General features: G+C 41.7%; 1 protein-coding gene and 1 non-coding gene across 3 annotated transcripts in view; both read right to left on the reverse strand.

Moving 5' to 3' along the window:
- Positions 1 to 1,770: 1,770 nt before the first annotated feature.
- Positions 1,771 to 21,729, reverse strand: part of DSP (desmoplakin) — a 47,921-nt gene continuing 27,962 nt past the window's right edge. Inside the window, exons 12-24 of one of the 2 annotated variants that reach the window (XM_078446665.2) lie at positions 19,979 to 20,133; positions 17,429 to 17,555; positions 16,445 to 16,646; positions 15,951 to 16,177; positions 14,901 to 15,067; positions 14,300 to 14,438; positions 13,575 to 13,768; positions 12,371 to 12,533; positions 11,606 to 11,689; positions 10,942 to 11,049; positions 10,035 to 10,133; positions 6,698 to 8,992; positions 1,771 to 5,706 (exon numbers count right to left, since the gene is read on the reverse strand). In XM_078446665.2, coding sequence (XP_078302791.1) covers positions 2,458 to 5,706; positions 6,698 to 8,992; positions 10,035 to 10,133; positions 10,942 to 11,049; positions 11,606 to 11,689; positions 12,371 to 12,533; positions 13,575 to 13,768; positions 14,300 to 14,438; positions 14,901 to 15,067; positions 15,951 to 16,177; positions 16,445 to 16,646; positions 17,429 to 17,555; positions 19,979 to 20,133 — 7,209 coding nt within the window. In that variant the 3' untranslated portion in view covers positions 1,771 to 2,457. The remainder of the gene's footprint in view (positions 5,707 to 6,697; positions 8,993 to 10,034; positions 10,134 to 10,941; positions 11,050 to 11,605; positions 11,690 to 12,370; positions 12,534 to 13,574; positions 13,769 to 14,299; positions 14,439 to 14,900; positions 15,068 to 15,950; positions 16,178 to 16,444; positions 16,647 to 17,428; positions 17,556 to 19,978; positions 20,134 to 21,729) is intronic. The other variant, XM_078446666.2, reaches the window with a different exon arrangement.
- LOC132668085 (U6 spliceosomal RNA) lies at positions 11,449 to 11,555 on the reverse strand. Its single transcript, XR_009605454.1, has one exon. It is a non-coding gene; the product is annotated as a U6 spliceosomal RNA (small nuclear RNA).

Raw genomic sequence — 21,729 nt, forward strand, 5'->3', positions numbered from 1 at the left:
CTTAGAGGTATACTCTTTCAACCATAAGAACTGCTTTACATGGATACTTATTCATCTGTTTAATCACCATTTTTTCTAGAGAGATCTCCTGTCCCGTTCTGGATTAGGCCTCTATGATAGGCTGAATTGTGTGTTGTCCTCACCACCACCATCACCCCCCATTCATATCCTGGAGCCCTAACCTCCAATGTGACTTATTGGGAGTTATGGACTGTAAGAAGGTAATGAAGGTTAAATGAAGTCATAAAGAAGAGACTCTAATGTGATAAAACTCAAGTCTTTCTAAGACAAGGAAGACACACCAGGGCTTCCCCTGCCCCACTCCTTACTGCCTACCATTCAGAAAGAGAGCTCCCACCAGAAACCAATCTAAGGACACCTTGATCTTGGACTTCTAGCCTCTAGAACTGAGAAAATTAATTTAAGTCACATAGTCTATGGCATTCTGTTACGGCAGCCCAAGCTGACTGATACAGTCTCCTAGCTCTAGCATGAAGATCCTTCTTCATTTCACCCAACACAGCATTTACCACTTATTTTTCTCTTCCTTTTATATTACAATGTGTTAATACCAGGGGATCCATGGCTTTGGGCACAATGTGTAGCACACAGAAGTTAATTATTAGTGAATGAAATTAATTTCAGAGTGCCTGGGTGGCTCAGTTGGTTAAGCACCCAACTTCAGCTCAGGTCATGATCTTGCGGTTTGTGAGTTCAAGCCCTGCATTGGACTCTGTGCTGACAGCTCACAGCCTGGAGCCTGCTTTGGATTCTGTGTCTCCCCCTCTCTCTGCCCCTCCCCTACTCATGTTCTGTCTCTCTCGGTCTCTCAATAATAAATAAATATTTTTTTAAAAATTAAAAAAAAATTAATTTCAAGTCTTCCAGATTGGGAGGGGAGCAAGGAGAAGGAGGTGAGACAAGGAAGGAAGGAATGCTGTTTTCATCCGAAGTATCAAAAGCCCCAATAATTTAAGTATTATCTTAAATATGATCTTTTTTGCTCTTCACAATTAACATTTCATTTGTTTTCCTATTTTCTAATCTGTACTGTACTTGATTATATTAATACATATTGCTGATATATGAAAGTTCTTTCACTGATTGCTTTATAGGTGTCTTCTGTCCCCATCCAGACTGCAAATGTCTTGGAAGTCGTATGTACTGAATATCAATGTATTGAATCCTCATAGTATCTAGCCTAATACTAGACATAACAGGTATTCAGTAAGGTCATATTGATTTAATAACAAGTGTTTGAATTTCAAAAGTTTCTCTTTGATACAAAGAATAGGTTTTATCTCATTGTCCTTCAACAGAGAGCCAAAAACCCTTCAGGACTCATTTTTATAGATTCAAAGACAACTCATACGTCTGAGGGGACAAAATGAAACACCATATATTTTGAGAATACCCAAAATAGAATCTTAGGCACTTCATTTTTTTTCTAATGGTATTATGGTGACTTTTGCCCATGCTACTTAGAATTCACTGTCCAGGATAAACAAGAACTGGGTATTGACATGTGGCCTGGCCTCTTTACATGGGCTTCTTTCCAAGAGCTCTGCCTGGTACATAACAGGTACTTGAGAATGTTGAAAAAAACTACAAAAGACCAACTTCTAACAAGAATTCAGAACTAAGATAGTTTTTTTTTTTAATGGTCATCCTTAATAGGCACTTAGTAAACAGAAGGTTTTAGACATATTAACAGAAAGATGCTGATAAATGCCTCGTATGTATAAACATATAAAATCAAAACACAGAAACTTCAAAAGTCTAAAAGTTTATTGCCAGAATTGCAAACTTCATAAAGACACCTTTTTAAAGTACATAGTAAATGACAAGCAAAATAAACAGAAAACTTTGACCAAAGAAAAGCAAAGATTGCTGCTATCACGCACATATAGTCAAATTAATGCCGAACCAAACAGGTGCATTGAAGAGTATATAGGTTACACGATCCACAATCTAAAACTAAAGGAGACTCATTCCAAAATGTTTGGGTTTGGGGCGGAGTATTCTGGGGAGAATGGGATGGGTAATTTTCTCCTAATACAGAAAATGGAAATATTTAGATGAAAAACAGACTGAAGTCTAGAATATCAATGATCAACTTAATTTCATCTCCAAGAACAGAAATCTGTATTATAGGCCAAAAGAAGTACAAGAACCAATCAAAAAAAACTAAACACAGAAGGAACGAACTCTAGATTCAATTTGTGCTATCCTTACAACTGATTACCATTTCAGACACACTACATCCAGTGTATTAGATATGTTAGATGAGCTGAGAAGATAAAAAGCCAGAACAGTATTTGATTTCAACCAAGGTTATATCTTCTTAATCATTGAAACTCTATCACTATACTGCAAGCACTAGGTTTTCTTTTGTTAGTATTTAGTAAAGTGAAAATTCACATAAGTAAAGCCAAGGAAGTAGCAACTAACTGATTACTAGTGCCCAATAGAGCTACTGCTAAAGGAGTAGGAGTAAGAGTAGGAAGAATTCCCTGTTGCATCAAAGCTTCCTCTCCGGGACCCACTTCGGGAACCAGAGCGAGAGCCGGAGCGGGAGCCGGAGCGGGAGCCAGAGCGGGAGCCAGAGCGGGAGCCTGGGGCAGAAGACATGTTGTAAGGGCTAGGCAAGCCCTTGGAAGAAACAGAGGCGGCCTCCAGAAGGCGTAGGCCAGTGATATCTTCCACCATGGAGCGATTCATGGCATCCTTATAGGATATTTTTAATTTGGTTTTGGGGCAGGTCAGGATTTTGGCATAGCTGCTGGTGTCTTGCAGCCTCTGAGCTGCTCGGCCATCGATGAATCCTTTCCTGATGGCTTCTTCCGTGCTTATCCTCCCATGCACTTCTGGGTCAACAAGGCCTCCAGTGAGGTATTGGAACTCTAGAAAGCGCTGACCTGCCTCATAGGGGAGCCATTTTTCTTTTACCGCCTCTGCTGCTGACATCTTCTTCTTTCCCTTCACACCTTCAAAGCCAATGAAGGCTTTCTGAGCGGGCTTCAGCCTGGTGGCCATATCTTGGTCAATCAGGCCCTGGGAGACTGCATCCTGAAGTGAGAGCTTCTGACCACTGGTTGGGTGGATGATGCCACCCGTGCAAGCCTGAGCTTCCAGAAGCCTCTGACCAGTGATGCTATCGACAATGCCCCGCTCTATTCCCTCTGTAATGGAGATCTTCTCTAGGTTTTCTGTGTCAAAGATGGCTGCAATGGGGCTTGATTCTTCCAGGGGGTCAGACAGAGAGCTGCTCCTGATGGTTATGTTCCTGACACTGGATATGGTAGAAATCTTACTTACTGACTCATGTCGGCTGTTGCTGAAAACATCGTCACTGATGCCACCACCTATGCCGCTGCTGTTGCCCACGCCATTTTTCAAGGAGATCATATCAGCAAACTGAGTGAGGCTGAGGCTGCCAGATCGGTACTGATCAAAGAACTTCCTATCAATGAGGCCCTTGTCAATAGCCTCTTGAATATCATACTGACTGCCTGTCTTCCTGTCTACCAGGACCACCCTGGTGGAGCCGTCAGATCCAGTGATGGTTATTTCTTCCCACTCGCACTCCTGCTCACACAGTTCTCTGAAGGTTTCATAATCTATAAGGCCCTTCTTGTAGGCCTCCTGAACAGACATCTCCTTGTTGGTCTCTGGGTCAACGATGACCACTCTGCGCTTCCTGAGGGTATTCTTTTGTGATGTCTGCACCTCTTTCTTCTTTTCTTTCAGGGGCAGAAGACAGAGCCCTGTTTCTTCATCCTTGATGCATCTTTCTTTTAGCTGAAGATAGGTAAGATTTTCTTCTGTGTTGGGGTCAAAGAATCCTTTTGTATCGTCACTTGGATCAGAGAGAATCTCACTGAGCTCCTCATTAAAGTAGCCCCTCTTGTACGCCATGTCAACTGGCAGGCGATGGCTCTCCTTCGGGTCGATGATCCCCCCGGTTGCAATCTGTGCTTCCAATAAACGAATGCCATGGCCCTTTTCAATGAGTTCCTTGTTCATGGCTTGGAACAAAGAGATGATGTTTCCCGTTTCAGGATCATTATACCCGGTGACAGCTCGTTCTGCAGACAGGAGCTTCTCTTTGAACTCAATACCCACCAGGCCTCTTTTGTAGGCTTCTTCCACCGGTAGCCTCAAGTTGCTAACAGGATCCACTATAAAGCCAGTAGCTGCTTGGGCTTCCAGCAACTCCAGGGCAGTACCAGGTCGGACCAAGCCAATTTTCATGGCCTCATAAATGCCAAGCTTCTGTTTCGTGGTCTCATTGTATATGCCTGCTATGCAACTTGAACCCTGAAGGAAGTCTTTAATTCTTTCGCCAACCTCATCATAAGAAATCTGACCTGATTCCAGTTCATTTACAGTGGATGGTCTCAATATACCAGAATCCACCAGCTCAGAGACGGTCACCTGTTGTCTGATTCCTTGGAAGGACATACTTCTCTTCTGCACTGACAACAGGAGCAGACCAGTGTGTGGTTCGATTCTGCACCGTTCTCTCAGCTGCATGTAACTGACCTTCTTTTTGGTGACTGGATCCACAAAGTTCTTCTGACTATCTCGGGGATCATTCAGGGACCGATACAAATCCCTGTCAATCAGCCCACGGGCCAAGGCTACGTCTTTCGGCAAAAAGACGCTATTCACGGGGTCCACCACACCTCCTGAAGCAATCTGGGCTTCCAGCAGGCGCATTCCGGTTTCTCTATCAATCAGATTTTTCTTGATGGCTTCTGAAACAGATACGGTCTTGCCTGAAAACGGATCATCGAAACCAGTGATAGCTTTCTCTGCTGTGTATATCTGTTGACGGTCATCAAAGTCAATGAGGTCCCGAGCGATCGCGTTGTCAACGGTCAGCTTCTCATTCCTATGGGGATCAATTATACCGCCTGTAGCTGCCTGGGCTTCCAGGAGCATGACTGTGGATTCCGGGGTGATTAATTTCTTTCTTTTGGCCTCTACCAGAGAGTACTTTTCCTTAGGGGAAGCAGATGCTCCAGCGATAGCCCCTGCACCCCGAAGGAAAGGCTGGATTTCAGAAGCAACTTCTTCCACGGACTTTTTCCCCTTCAGCAGTTTGTCCAAGGTTGTTTTGTCAATTAGCTGGCACTCATAGAGCTGCATGGCCGTTACCTTCTTCCTCAGTCCATCGAACACCAGCTTTGAGGAGTCAACCGTCCACTCGTATTCTGTCTGGGTCTCCCGATGGGACCCATAGGGGCGCTGCTTGAGTTTGTCGATTTCCCTCTGAAGTCGGGAGCGCTCTGTTTCCAGCTGTGACTGCGTCTCCCTGGTGGAGTCCTCCAACTTGCGCCTGTATCGCTCCTCAATCCTCTTGATCTCTGCCTGGAGTCTTTCGATCTCACTCCTAAGGCTGTTCTTCTCTCTCTCACTCTTCTCTCTTTCTGACTCGATCTTCCTAATCGTCTCTTCCTTGCGGGAGTACTGGGTTTTCCACTGATTGAGGTCATTCTGGATTTGCTGTTTCTCACACTCGAGGCGTTGTTTCACCCTGCTTTCCGCATCCAGCGTTGCTTTCGCGCGAGTGAGCTCATCCTCCAGCCTCTGCAGCCTGCTCTTGTCTTGTTCCAGAACTTTGATTTTCACTAGAAGGCTCTCTCTTTCCTGCACCACCTGAGTGCACTGGTTCTTTGATTCCTGAATCCGATTAGATGCCTAGAATTCAAAAAGAAAGAAATGGGAAGAAATAACGTTTTGATCGTATCATAGGGTTATAATTCCTCTTTTCCTACACTTAAAAAATAAAACTTAGTTTGAACTTCCTCTATTTTCCCTGGATACACTGCTATTTTGTTATCTTATAAATTATGAAAAAAAAATTCTGTAGAGGTATGTTGCCACTTTGATAAATGGCATCATACTTACTTTTTTTTTTAGAAGGAACTAGGAGAAATTATATACCGGTCTTACTCTTAACAGAAATAATGGTTTGAAAAAATATGGGGAATTTTGTCCCAGGTTATCACACCTGCTATACCTACATCTCCCCTCTTACAGCTATACTAACATGTTTAATAAAACAAAATAAATCTATGGGCATATACACACCCTACACCCAGCCCCACACAAATATTGTCTATAGAAGTCAAACGTATTAGAACTTAAAGAAGGTATTTTTAAACTAGGGGTTAAAAGAAAAGGCTAGCAAAAACAAACACATCAGGGTCGTGATCAAAAGAGAACAGATCATGCATGCAGAAAAGCCATGTAAGCAAGCAAGAAAAAGTGATTTCAAAATTGCATAGACAATACCTTTACCATGGCTTTTATTTAGGAAAATTTTAATGAAAAAAATGCAGGTCATAGCTCACTAAGTAAGAGCTATCTTCTAGAAAACAGACTGGAATAGTCAGAGGACAAGCTCTCAGGTGTTAAACCTGATGGTGTGCTAAAGTTTGAAAAGCACGGCCAAACAGATGTGACACACAGATTGGTATTGATGCGGGAACAGGACAGAAGGGCAAAGAAGGCAAATTGCTTTCAAGCAGTGGCCTGGGTTATGACAGCTAGTAGTACAGCAATAAGGAGAAAAATTAGACCTTCTGTAAGCGGCCATCCCAGTTAGCAGGAGCACAGCTGAGATGAGATGAAAATGGAGGGAATTATTTGAAGGACAGGGAAGCTGTGATCAAATATTTGTGAATACCTCTAAAGCCTGCTTTTGGAATTTCTCAATTTCCTGTCTCAAATTTTCCCTCTCTCTCTGTAAATCATTAATCAGCCCCTGCAGTTCCAGGGTCCGGTTGTTGCTGATCTGCAGCTGGCTCCTGAGTTCAGAGATGGTTGCATTTCTATCGCTATCCGCCTCGCTCCGGCTCCTCCTGAGGTCGTCGTATTCCAGCCTCAGGTTCCGAAGCTCCTCCTCCAACATCAAGTGCTCCTTGGTCAGGTTCTCCGTGAGAGACTGCAGCCTCTCGATTTCTATCTTGCTTTCATTTAAGCTCCTGCTTTTATCCTCTATCGCCTTCTGGAAATGCTCGTTCCTCAGGTGAGCCTGTTTGACATTCTCTTGTTCCTGCAGCAACTGGCGTCTCAGGGCCTCGACCTCCACGGAGAGCCTTCTCAGCTCTTCCTGGGTCCTCTGCTTGTCCCTCAGGTGGCCGTCCAACACGTCCCTCTGCTGCCGGAGGTCGTCCTCGCTCCGTTTCTTAACGATGGATGCTTGCTCCAGCTGCTGGGTCAGGCTGGTGATTTTTATTGCCTGCTCCTTCAGAGACCTCCTCATGCCTTCCAGCTCCTCCTCCAGCTTCTTCCTCTTCAAGGAGTCTTCCGAGGCGGTCCTCCTCAGCCGATTCAGCTCCTCCTCCACCTTCTGCTTCTGCAGCTGCAGGTCCTTCAGAGAACTCTGGAATCTCGTGATGTCCTGGTCCTTCACAGCCCTCTCCTGGGACACCCGCTCGTAGTCGATCCTCAGGCGCGTGAGCTCTTGCTCCTGAACTTTCAGCTTGCTTATCGTCTCCGTCGCACTATTATTTGCTTTCTGCAGATCATACTGGGCTCTCTGTAATTTAGCGTTCTCCTCTTCCAGGCGTTTCCGTTCACTGGTTTCTGTTTCTATCAGTTGTTTTAACCTCTCGATCTCCTTGTTTTTATCCTGGATGGTCTTGGCGGCATCATCGAGCGACTGCTTGTATCTCAGGCTCTCTTCCGTCCGCATCTGAGTGACCTGCCTCAGCTCAATCTCCAGCTGCTGTTTCCTCTGCGACACCTCCGAGCCCGTGGCCTTTTGCTGTTGGACGTCTTCTTCGACCCTCCTGAGGTTCTCGGTGGTCTGGGCTAACATGTTCTTCAGTCGCTTTACTTCCTCGGATAGGCTGCGGTTTTCTCTGGTGAGGCTGTCGATCTGGGCTCGGTAGCCACTGGTGTCCTCTTCCTTCTGCATGGTGAGCTGGTGGATGGTGGTCTTGGTGATGTTGATCTCAGTCTCGAACTGGTTTTTTAAGCTGATGATTTCCTCGTCGTAATTGTTCCTTACCTTAGCCAGTTCATTTTCATATTCCCAGCGGCGCTTGGCCTCCTCCTGAAACTCAGCTTTGAGTCTCTCAATCTCCTTGTTTTTGTCCTGAATGGTCTTTGCAGCCTCTTCCAGGGACTGTTTGTGCCGAGCATTGTCCTCAGAGCGCTGCTGGATGACCTGCTTAAGCTCCATCTCCAGATGCTGCTTCTTCTGCATCATCTCGGAGCCACAGGCTTTTTGCTGCAGGGCATCTTCTTCGGCCCGCCTTCGCTGCTCGGTGGTCTGCAGAATGCTGTCGTTGAGCCTGACGATCTCGTCCTTCAGATCTCGATTTTCCCTCGAGAGCCTATCAAGCTGGTTTCGGAGATTTTTGGAATCGTCCTCTTTTTGCATGGATATCTCCTTGATGGTGGTCTTCGTGATGTTAATCTCTGTTTCATACTTGTTCCTTAAATTACTCATCTCCTCATTATAGTGGTTTCTTACCTTTGCCAGCTCACTTTCATATTCTCTCTTCCGGGCGCCCTCCTCCTGCAGCAGAACCCTCAACCTTTCTATCTCGTACTCCTTCTCTTTGATGGCTTTCTCAGACTCCATTTTCTGCCAGCCAAGGCTCTCCTTTTCACACTGCCTTGCCTTCTGCAGCTGGTCATAGTCATTCTTCTGTTGGTCAAACCTGTCTTCCACGGCCTTCCGTCTTCGCTTCTCGTCCTCGATCTCGTAGGTCAGCCTGGTGATCTTCTCGTTGAGTTCTTTTATTTGGCCGTAGCACTTGTCCAGGTTTTGCTTGGCCGACTTGCCGTCCAGCTCTGCCTGCCTCTTCAGCTCCTCCAGGCTCACAAGCTTGGCTTTGAACTGGGAACATTCTGCCTGGTACTTCTGCAGGTTCTGGTCCAGGAATTTGTTCTTATTGCAGTTTTCAGAGTTGGCATCTCGGGCCAGTCTGAGCTCCTCTTCCAAAACTTCAATCTTGGTGTTTTTCAGCTGCAGAAGTGAAATCAGAAATTAGGATGAAAGGAAAACCTCTCACGTCCTAAAAAAAGAAACAGTCTTTTCCCCCCTCCCAGACCATTGTGTGTTCTCGCGTCTCTTCCCACACCTGCACATGTGCACACGCACACCACACACATAAGCACACATAGAAAGAGTGACACAGAGCAAAAGCTACTGGACAAAACCCCACGAAATCTGTATTCTCATCGTAATTCTTCCATCAACTGCCTGAATGATCTTAGCAAATAATACAGCGTCTTTGAGGTTCCCCTGCCTCATGTGTAAATGAGGTGATTTCTTCCAAGATCAAAAGCTTAAGATTTCATAAGTTACGTTTCCTTTATTTCAAGGTATTAAATTTCCATACAAACTCAATGCATGTATTGGAAATGATGAGTAAATTAAACAATCAGATGTTTTCAATGTTCATAAAAACATCAAAATTTGATAAAGCAAATCTGTATGTTGGTAAAAAAATCCAAATCCAGCCGGTCCAGGATGTTCTCTTCCTTAATTTAAAAAACACATGGGGCACCTGGGTGGCCCAGTTGGTTAAGCGTCTGACTTCGGCTCAGGTCATGATCTCATAGTTAGCATTGGGCTCTGTGCTGACAGCTGGGAGCCTGAAGCCTGTTTCAGATTCTATCTGTCTGTCTGTCTGTCTGTCTGTCTCTCTCTCTGCCCCTCCCCCACTCATGCTCTGTGTCTCTCTCCCAAATATAAATAAACATAAAAAAAAAAAGAGAGAAAACACACACCAACAAAAAAAGCAAAATCCTTGACCAAACAGTAAATGAAATTAGTGGGGTTTTTTTGGTAAGGTAAAGCAGCTAGAATTTTGTAAATATCACCTAACTCCATTCAGAGCAGTGTCCTGAAGCACAGAACTAACCCCTGACTTTTGAACAAATTCTACAACAGTGAGTATATACCAGGGAGTATGTCCAGATCCATGTTCTAATGAGGCAGTAATAATAAGGCTCTATTCCATTTTCTTTTCCAATGCTCCAAGGAAATAAATTAAGTAAATTACCTTCAGGTCTTCCAAACTCTTCAGCATCTCGCTTAAGAACCTATAATAGTCTCCAGACCTTGTAAGTAGTTCTATGTATCGAGCATGCATATCTGCGGCCTTGCAAAAAAAGGGGTGAAAGAAAAAAAGAAAAAAACAATTATTGCATTAAAAAAATGTCCCATGCAAGCTGACCAATTTTGTTTCCTAAATCAATGAAATAGTGAAATTATAATTTAAGAGTGAATTCCTGGGGTGCCTGGGTGGCTCAGTTGGTTAAGTGTCTGATTCTTGATTTCAGCTCAGGTCACGATCTCATGGTTTGGGAGTATGAGCCCTTCATTGGTCTCTGCACTGACAGTGTGGAACCTGCTTAGGATTCTCTCTCCCTCTCCCTCTCTGCCCCTCCCCTGCTCACATACTCTCTCTCAAAAACAAATAAACACTTAAAAATTAACACAAATAAAGAGTGAACTCCCTTCCTTCATGTGTGCTAATTCCAAAATCTGGAAGCACCACAAAAGGCTAACAACATTGTATCCTATCCTTATCCCTCTAGAGTGTTTCCCCTAAACCATCTGATGGGTGATGTTCTCTGTCATCTTTGGGAAGAAGTTGTCTTTTAAAAATCGACTAGACATCTTCTACTTGTTAAAAGCTTCCCTCACTAAATGCAGAATTTAAGAGCAGTTTCTACCAAGATCCTACTATATAAACAACAGATCCAGACTTCCACTAACCGCCTCCTAAAATCACTCCAGTATTGATGACTCCTACTAAAGGAGCATAACCTGCTATTAAACCCTTTGGGAGTGGAGACCCTATAACAAGGGGTGAATTCAGGGTCTGCAGGGAAGACAGGAAGAAGACAGGGACAGTGAAGGTGCAGGAGGGGCTGGCTCTAAGAAATACGTAACGATGTACATACCTCTTGCAGAATCACCCCAGAGGGAGACTGAACCAGGGTTCTCTTGATGGGTATGTTCAGTAGGGTTTCCAATCCTGAGGTGTATGATGCCAGCTGGAGTTCATAATCCTACAGAATAAAAGGTTTAAGACAAATATACTCAATGAACTTCACAGAGTAACTGACAGCTACAATTTCATGGTTCTGAATCATCAAGCTGTGTTTCTCATGACCAACCTCAAAGGCTACCATGCATTGATAGTGTCCAAGTCACTAACATGACATTATTAAACCAAGGAGTGCATCTTTATATGCTATAGGAAGATGTTTACCCATATTACCAGTCTAAAGAATGAAGACCAGGCACTTCACTGATATTGCCAATGTGAAATGAACTCAAGTAAATGGATAACAAACTTTTCACGATATGTTCAGGAGAGAACATATAAAAGCCACAATTGCTATCCTCAAGCAGTTTTTACTCTTTCGAGTAAATCAGAAAATAATGCAGTTAATAATATATACTTTTAAAATATGGAACACTTCACAAATTTGCATGTCATTTTTACACAAGAGCCATGCTAATATTCTCTGTATCACTCCAGTTTTAGTAGGTGTGCTGCCAAAGCAAGCACTTACCATTATTCTTGATGAGATGACAACATTCTTTGAGAAACGAACATACCTTAATCGAATTTGCACAAAGTTCGGCGATTTTCTGTACTTCCTCTGATTTGTCTCGCTTGCCACAGATTTCATTGTGCAAGTTCTAGACAAAAAGTAAAATATTTATAAGCGTTGAAGTATATAAATGTTTTTAAATAAATGCTATTTCACTGCTGAACAACTGGTTTTCCACAGATTATGACTACGTGCAGTGAACTCGTATTCTCACAGGTCAGCCTTAGAAGATGAGCATGTTTTTCCTTCAGGAGAGTAAGCAAGATCTTCGACTTCTTACTCTCTAAGAGGAATCTTTCAAATCTGTACACTTTTCTGATCCTATCACCTCAATTTATAAAGATACTTTACTACAATGTTACATTATTTCTTTTATTGATTTCCACGATGATTTCCTTTCAATATCTCAACTGTTTTTCCACTGGGCCTTATGCAAGCATTCACCAAATGGACTAGAAATATCAAACACCACTTCAGGGTATTGGGTGACTCAGTCGGATAAACATCCGATTGTTGATTTCAGCTCAGGTCATGATCTCACGGTTCATGTCAGTCTCTGCACTGACAGCATGAAGCCTGCTTGGGATTCTCTCTCCCTCTCTGTCTCTGCCTCTTCCCTGCTCACGTTCTCACTCTCTCTCAGTAAATAAACATTTAAAACAGTCTTTAAAAAAATATATCATTTCAAACCTAGACACTGCTATGAAAACTAGAGGAAAATACAGTGCACCCTCAATGTTATCTAAGGAAGTGACAAACTGGCTTGTACCTTCTGCTCATTCAAAAATCGCAGGACTGTGTTGGAATCACCAAACTTCATGGATTCTAAGGAATCCTGACGGCGTTTGGCATCATAGAGCCACTTGCAGAAGGCCTGATAGTTATCACGGTAATTCCTCAGTTGCTTGATTTGTTTCTCCAGGTCCCATAATCTGCAGAAGATAGATATGATAAAATCAGAAAAGCAGTGCTACTGGTCCTGAGAGTATTTAACAGAGTTATCATATGACCCAGTCATTCCACCTGCTGTGTGCTCAAGAGAATTGAAAACATGCCTCCCTACAAAAAGTTATACATGAATTTTCATAGTGACATTTTTCATGATAGCCAAAAATCATGAATGAATGAAAGTAAAAAAATAAAATAAAATAAAATGTAGTAAGTATAGCTATATGATAGAATATTATTCAGTCATAAAAAGGAATGAAGTACTAAAACAAGCTACACCAAGGATGAACCCTGAAAACATTATGCTGAGTGGAAAAAACAGTCACAAAGGAGCACATGATATATGATCCCTTCATGTGAAATGTCTGGAATAGACAAATCTACAGAGACAGAGGAAAGATTGGTGGTTGTTTAGGGCTGGAGGATTGGGAGGTAATGGGAAATTAGTGATAATGGGTACGGGGCTCTTTTTTTAGCATAAAGAAAATGTTCTAGACATAGATTGCGGTGATGGTTACATAATTTTAAATATAATAAAATCCATTGGATTATACACTTTCAATGGGCAAATTGTATGACATAGGAATTAGTTATCAATAAAGGTAAAAGCACTGTTAGTAAAATGCACTACTTGCAAAAGTGAAGAGACTTTTTAAATCCTCATTTGGAAGAAGGCATTTCTTTTGTAGAAGATTTAATTTTCTTAAATTTCAGAAGAACACTCACTTAAAACATCTATTCCTTCCAACAATCCTAGCAAGAGTTTATAGGGCCCAAAAGGGCCTGATCAATGGCTTCCACTATTTCCCTAAGAGCCTGGAGAGTACCTGGTACGGGTTGGTTCAAGCTTGGGTACCTGCTTCCCTCATTTGCGACAAAGCTGACTCCAGACAGTCCATGAACAGAGCGCCTCTTACGCCTAACTTACACAGCAAACCAAACCACTGCTTTTAGAGTGACAAATTCAAGTGACACTATCTTGGAACAACCAAATGGGAAGAAAGTAGGGAAGGAAGTTGGCACACCTGTAGTCTATCTGTTTGTCTATTTTTTGCCAGCGGTCTGTCAGCTGTGTGACTTTGTCACTGAACTTGCCCAGATCCAGGTCATAAAGTGGATATTGTTGTGAGGTCTGGGAGTGGATCTGCTGGGCTTTCTGGAGCTCTGTCTTCATAGTGGCCAACAATGACTTCTTCAAGTTCAAGTCATTTTTGATTTTCTGTCATGAGAGAAAGAAAGAGTACAAATTAATCTCTTGGAATATTTGTATCTTTAAGTGATAATCAAGCCAGAAAAATATATTCGCTGATTACATTTCCCATTATTTATGTCAATAAATAGCTCCTTACTTATTAAGCTACCCCCTTAATAAAGGATTCAGTGTGTATTTGTTTGAGAAATGCTAAATACCATACTCTATTCCATTCCTGAATAATTATAGTACATATGAATATATTAAAGAAGAAAAATCCTATAGTGAAGAAACCAGTTCAATTATGTTTAACTCTGCATTCCTCAAACAAATCTCACCACAAATTATATCCGCACATAGTTCCTAATAGTACACTCTAGAAAGCAGTGTGCTAGAGATAACGACAGATATCAACCATGTGTGGCTGGTGAAATCCAGTAATCCTCAAACTCATGAAAACTTAGTGAAGCCTTGGATTTGGGTACTGAGTAGTCCTGCATGATTTCCCATAATACTGTTTATAACAGTGGTTATAAACTGAATAGAACTTTCAGTTACCTTCAGTCCGCAGCGGTAAGCTTCCACTTTATCCAGATCCAGGCACACGGTTTCCTCTTCAGTGAGTCTGGCTTCGTAAACCTTTAACATGTCTTCTGTCTGCAGGATAGCTTGGAGTAGAGCTCTTACTGTGCATAAGCTGTAAAGAGCAAAGGAGGCAAATAATATTGCCAGTGACGTAATTAGCCTTTGAACATTTGGCTCTTGCCACTATTAATTAAAGAAGCCGATAAAAATTTATTTTGCCTATTTCTAAGCTGCAGGAGCCATAAACTCCTATATCATCTTTCCCCCCTATCTCATCTTTCAGACAGCCATTCTGCATTAATTGAAGAAGAATTCTAAGTCCTGACTCTTACAGCATATATCTCAGCTGTAAAACACGTTAGGTTTCACAACAGTGGAATTAACATCTCAAAATTACTATCTCAAAAGCACAGTATCTACAAAAGTACTATCTCAAAATTACTATCTCAAAAGTCTGCAATGAACAGAAAAAACTGTAAGGCAAGACTGTAGTAAGTCAGGCATACAGAGCAAATGAAGTCTGACAAAGCTTGAGAAAAGCAAAACATCTGTGATAAATGTTAGGGGCGTTTACCTATTTAAGTAGCCATCTGTAACGCCATTGATATTTTCCAGTTTCTGAAACAGTCCAAATACTTCATTCTGTAAATAGCAGTATTTTTCTGAACCTCTGAAGTTAGCGAGCATATCTTTAAGCTGGTTGAGAACTTCAGCGATTGCCTGGGAATCATTCTGCACACTCTGTCAAAAAAGAAGAAAAGCTCTTGATTGAACTGTGTGATTCTTATGATCATTTTTGTCCTGAAGAAGTCCACTAAATGGAAAAGACTCAAGAGATAGAGTTGACATTCCATTTCCTTCTTTGAGGAGGCCTTATCAGCACTGTGTAAACATGGCCCTCTTACTCAGAATATATTATCTTAGATATCCCAATGCAGTGCGCAGGCATGGCGGAGCAGGAAAGATCACAGGGCTGGGAGTTGACTATACTTGGGCCGTAGTCCCAGCTTTCTCTGTAGCTTTGAGGTTTTACCTCCCCCGACCAAACAAATCTCTTCATGTCAGTTTCCTGTCTATAAACAAAAATAATTCAGGGCACCTGGGTGACTTAGTCAGCTAAGCATCCAACTCTTGGTCATAATCTCACAATTTGTGAGTTCGAGCCCCACATCGGGCTTTGCACTGACAGGATGCTTGAGATTCTCTCTCTCCACTTCTCCCCCACTCACTCACGCTCTATCTGTCTCTCTCAAAATAAACAACTAAACTGAAAAAAAAAAAAAATCTACTTGTTTAGCCCATATCATAGGTGGTTTCAGGCAGCAACCAAATTAATGTTTATGAAAACTTTAAAAATGAACAAAGTACTATGTGGACACAAAGGAAAAACACTGGGGTCTGATTCAACAATCCACAAACCAACATGAAGGTGCTTTAATCCCCAGCCTGGTAACCTTCTACAAATTTGGAAGTAAGGGAAAGAAAAAAGGAAATCCTGCTAGAAGCCTGTTTTCTTGAAAATCAGTGCTCCTTGCCTATAAGTATTTAAACCAGGAGGGTTTTCTAATTAGCTTGCAGATAAATAATATACCCGGAATCGAACAAAATATCACCGGATGCCTACCTTCAGTTCATTTATTTTCACTGTGATGTGGTGTGTAGACCCTTGGTCTGCTAGCAGGATGTTCTTAAGGCTCATTCTGGCCTCACAGTGTTCCATCTGCCTGCGAATCTTCTGGAGTTCCATCAGCATCCATGTTTCCTGCTTGTCATGTTCTCTGTTGGTTTCAATCACTTTATTATGGTTGACATCTTGGCAGGAACCATGATGAGTGATTTCAGTTGTGGTTACTGTAAAAATATGTTAGGACCACAAAAGTCAGAGAATTCCTAGCTAGAAGGGTACTTGTCCTCAAAAAGCATCTGTACTGCCTAAACTGCAGCTCCTTCTTTGATTTGAGTCTGAAAATTTGGTGTATGAGTGACTTCTGATATGTTATTTTTCAAAGTTGATTCTGAAACCATTTTCTGTTAAAGCTGTGTGTGCGGTTTCGTGCAAACTACTTTCTGTTAAAGCTGTGTGTGTGGTTGATAACAAAGAAAATAGACGCTCCAAACCTGTCTGGTGCTGGGGGTAGCCGGGGAGCTGTATGACCAGGGTCTGGTAGTGCTTCTGGGCATCTGTGAACTGGGACTGCATTTTCCGCTTGTCATCATCTCCAAACATCTCCGAGCCCTGGCTGTTTCTGATGAACTCTTGGTAGTGCAGCTCAAGGTCAGATATTGTCTTCATGTAATCTTCCTGCCGCATGGTTTTCAGCTGGAAGTAAACCAGGCAGGAGTGTTTGATTACCCCCACAGGGTGACCAAGGGGAGTGCCCAGAAACGCCCTATGCTAGAGGGGGCTTAAGGCAATCCTTGTTAAAGACCCGTTAAGACATAAAAGGTCCTGGAGAATTACAAGATTGCTCCTCAGAACCACAGCAGTGGGCTGTCAATTTATTTTTCCTACAGAATTTTATTCTTCAAAGGAAATATTACTCAGAAGTCGCAAATCTAAAGCAGATCACAGCAAAGCTGCTCTGACCGCAAAGAGAAAAGGGGGACAAAGGGGATCCCAGACTTACTCATTCTGTACCTCTCTCCTGGCCCTGTTATCCCTAGTGGAACCCCTTAAGCCGGGATTCTTCAGACCACAACTTGAAAACAACTGATCTAGAGGAAGGACTGCTTTGAGTGTTATGCCATGAATTCTGTCCCACCATTCACTTCTGTGATATCCAGTTAATAGTTTATGACCTAGCTTTCCACTGCATCAAAGGACAATAGGATCCAGGATAGTACAGGACCATGTGTCTTTTCCATGGGTACTTCTGGCTTGTCAGGTAACTTCAGTCAGTACTTCTTTTTGTACCAGAGCCAGCCGTGTGCAAATCCCTCCCATCCTACTTGGGATGAGCCTTGCAGGCAGGCTGAGCTGATCTTCAGATGAGATACGAACAGATTAGCTGCCCTGCTAAAAGGTCTGCCTGGCAGAAGTGAGCACCACAGGGGGCAGCTTGGCGCCTCCTCCAGGCAGCCTGCGTGGTCCTCAGGATGTACCTTGGCAATAGTCATGGCCCTAATTTTCTCGATGTCGATCATGCAGTAGTGCCAGGACACGAGGCTCTTCATGTTGATGTACAACTGGTTCCACAGAGCCAAGATGGCTTCGTAGTATTGTTCGATCCTGGAAGGCACAAGGGGAAAATACACTGGAACCCAGCTTTCAAACTTCCACCCAAACAGGAAACCTGCTATGCTCACATACTGTGTTAAAACTAAAACAAGAACCAACAGAGTAATAGTTAACGTATACAGTGAATGTATACTTTCCAGACATTCATCATTTCAATGGGTCTGGACTAATTTCTTCCCCCAAAGTTCATTCTCAATGATTCACATCAGTGTAGATAATTCACTTTTGCTCAAAACACACATTTCCTTGTTACTGTGTTGTTTGTCAGCAACTTTTTAATTTACAGAGGTCTAACACCATGCAGGATGGCAGGGAGAAACCAGTGATGGAATGTGGATGGCTACTGCAGCCTGGGAGTGAGTGTGTGGGCTCATTATGCTACTCTCCCTATTCTGTGTACAGTTGAAGATTTCCATACTTAAATGTGGAAAAGAATCTGCTGTGGACAATCTGTAAAATGAATGCTCTACTTGCTTGTTGATGAGCAGGTATTCCTAAGAAGGGCATTTTATTTTTGTGGCTACCTGTAAAATTATTGATTGTCTAAGAAGGGAAGAAGAACTTTGAAACAATGCTTCAAGATACATGGTAAGAATGTTTCCTCACAGACATCCAGGTCCAGGAGGCACAGAGAACTCCCATCAAAATCAATAAAAGCAGGCCAACAGCAAGACATATTGTAATTAAATTTGCAAAGCCCAGTGCTAAAAAATCTTAAAAGCAGCAAGACAAAAGAAGTCCTTCACTTACAAGGGAAACCTCATAATGCTAGCTGGAGATTTCTCAACAGAAACTTGACAAGCCAGAAGGGAGTGGCATGATGTATTCAAAATACTGAATAGGAAAAATCTGCAGCCAAGCATACTCTATCCAGCAAGGCTAACATTCTGAATAGAAGGAGACATAAAGAGTTTCCCAGGCAAACAAAAACTAAAGGAGTTCATGACCACTAAACCAGCCCTGCAAGAAATGTTAAAGGGGGCTCTTCGAGTGCAAAGGAGAGACCAAGAGTGACAAAGACAAGAAAGGATCAAAGAAAATCTCCAGGAACAATGACAACAAAAGTAACACAGTGGGAATAAATACAGATCTATCAATAATTACTTTGAATGTAAATGGACTAAATGCTCTAATCAAAAGACATAGGGTGTCAAAAAGGATAAAAAAAAAAAATGACTCATCCATATGCTGCCTACAAGAGATTCATTTTAGACCTAAAGACACCTGCAGATTGAAAGTGAAGGGGTGGAGAAATGTTTATCACACAAAATAAAGTTGGAGTAGCAATACTTATATTGGACAAATTAGACTCTTTTGCTTTTGTATCATTTTTATCCTGCTTTGGTATCAGGGTAGTAATGGCCTCATGGAATGATTTTGAATGTATTGCCTCTATTCCATTACTTGTAAGATTTTGATAAAGATCATCATTAATTATATAGTTTTTAATGTTTGGTAGAATTCACCAGTGAAACCATATGGTCTTGGGCTTTTCTGTGCTGGGAGATTTTTGATTTCTAATTGAACTTGAATTCTTGTTATTGGTCTAAGAAGATTTCCTATTTTTTGGATTCAAGATCTGAGATTCAATCATGGTAACTTGTGCATTTTTAGGGATTATCTGTGTTTTTTTTCTAAGTTATCTGAATTGTTAACATATAATTGTTTATACTAATCTATTATCACACTATGTATTTCTGTGGTTATATGCTGTACTATTTTCTCTTCCATTTCTCATTTTTGTTTTTGAGTCTTCTCTCTTTTTTTTTTCTTAGTTAATGTAAAGCATTGCCAATTTGTTTCTTTTTGTGGAAAAACTGGTTATTACTTTCCATGTTCTGTTATTGTTTACTCTGATTTCTATTTTATTTCTTTCTGATTTTCTTTGTTCTTTTTTCTTCCTCTAGTAAATTCTAGCTACGTTTCTTCTTTTTCTAGTTCCTAGTGGTGTCATGTTGTTTATTTGAACTTTCTTAATACAAGCATTTATAACATAAATTTCATTCTAACATCCGCTTTTGCTGCAACCCATACATTTTGAAATATTGTGTTTGCTTTTTCTTTGGTTTCGAGACATATTTTGATTTGCCGTTTGATTTCTCATTTGGCCCATTGCTTGGACAGTTGTGGGTTGCTTAATATTTATATAGTAAATATTTAATATTTTTTTAAAAGAATGGCTTCCTCCAGTCCCCCTATACAGTCAGACATTCTTTTTTACCTTCCAATAAAAACTATAGTATCTTCAACAAAAAGTTACATGACAATGCAAGGGGACCTTCCCAAGGCTGCTTTTTTCAAAGGAGGGGATTATAGTGAAAAAGGGTGGGTCTACATTTCTTGTATAAGCATTTGCCCCCTATTTCTCCACACTTGCATTCACGCTGTGGCCACTAGGAACTTCAACAACTTACTTGCAAGAGAGGTCCACAGCCAGAGGATTCGGAGGGGGTATAATCAGACCAACAGAAGGGACGAGCATGTCCACGCCTCCCGGACCCGTCACATACCACTTGCTGCGCTCATTATTGTCCTTCAGGATACACTCGTCCCCTTTGTGCACGATTTTCTGTAAGGCAAGCAGCCCGGTGTTTTGGCTTTACTCATGAGTACACACATTCTTATCTTTTTTCTCAAAGGGAGAAATAGAGATGAAATATGCAAACTGTTTGAGCTTTTATCTTATTATTTGCCCTTAAATGAAGATGATCTTTACACATCCCATCAATACTGATGCTTTAAATAATACATGTGAGCCTAAAAGGTGTGTATAAAATGAATTAGGTAAAGTAACTTTCCAACGACAGCTTGGGGAATCCATCAGTAAAGCGAGAAATCCTTTTGTAAAGCAAAAATTCCCCCCGTGGCTTTTCTATTTTTGTGAGTTCATATTTTATATATTAAATTTGAGTATGTGGGAGTCACCTGTCTCATTCACTTGCTCTTAAAAGTTAGAAATAAAAAGAAATTCTGAAATTCTTTCCCAGAAAATAACTTTCTAAATTAACTACAACATCTAAATAGCTTACTTTTTTTTAAGTTAATTTATTTATTTTGAGGGAGAGGAGGAGAGAGCGCACAGGCACGAACAGGGAAGGGGCAGAGAAAGAGGGAAAGAGAGAATCCCAAGCAGGCTCTGTGCTGTCAGTACAGAGCCCCACATGGGTCTTCATGTCACGAACTCTGAGATCATGACCTGAGCCAAAATCAAGAGTCATATGCTTCACTGACTGAGCCACCCAGCCCCCTGAATAGCTCACTTTCTAAATCAACTCAATAGCTTCTTGAAATGGGTACACTTCAAATAGAACAACTATCTTAACTAGTGAAATGTAATAAGCTTGATATTTATGTATTTCATATCTCTATTTCAAGTTGCTTCTCTCCATGCAAGTTCTCTTTTTTTTTTTAATGTGTATGTATTTTTAAGAGTGCGAGAGAGAGAGACAGAGTGAGATTAGGGGAGAGGCAGAGAGAGAGGGAGACACAGAATCCAAGGCAGGCTCCAGTCTCCGAGCTGTCAGCACAGAGCCCAATGTGAGGCCAGAACTCACAAACTGTGAGATCATGACCTGAGCCGAAGTCAGTCACTTAACTGACTGAGCCACCCAAGTGCCCCTTACCATGCAAGTTCTTAAAACATCTCCACCTGTTAGAATAAACTCCACCGTTTTATAACATGTATCTAAACAGCTGGTCATATATTTCTTAAATCCTCCATAATTTTTACAGGAAAACAAAGTTGTGTGGGGGCGCCTGGGTGGCTCAGTCAGTTAAGCATCTGACTTCAGCTCAGGTCATGATCTTATGGCTCATGAGTTTGAGCCCTGAGTCAGGCTCTATGTCTTTTGACTCTGTGTCTCCCTCTCTCTGCCCCTCCCCTGCTCCTGCTCTGCCTCTCTCTCTCTCTCAAAAATAAACATTAAAAAAAATTAGAAAAAAAAAGAAAAAAAGCTGTGAAAATCACATAAGTAATTAGTAAAAACAAGTCCTCTTTCCATATAAATGCTTGTATTTACCACAGAGCCTACAGGATTAATATGCTCAATCAATTCATAATGTCTGTAACCACATTCACTTCAAACGCAGCATAATGCTCACATTCCCGCTTTCTTTCATGTCAGAAACTTAAAGTTCTTTATAGAAATTTTAAAATTTTAAAATT

This window comes from Panthera onca, chromosome B2, assembly GCF_046562875.1.
Source record: "Panthera onca isolate mPanOnc1 chromosome B2, mPanOnc1 haplotype 2, whole genome shotgun sequence".
NCBI classification, from domain to species: domain Eukaryota; kingdom Metazoa; phylum Chordata; class Mammalia; order Carnivora; family Felidae; genus Panthera; species Panthera onca.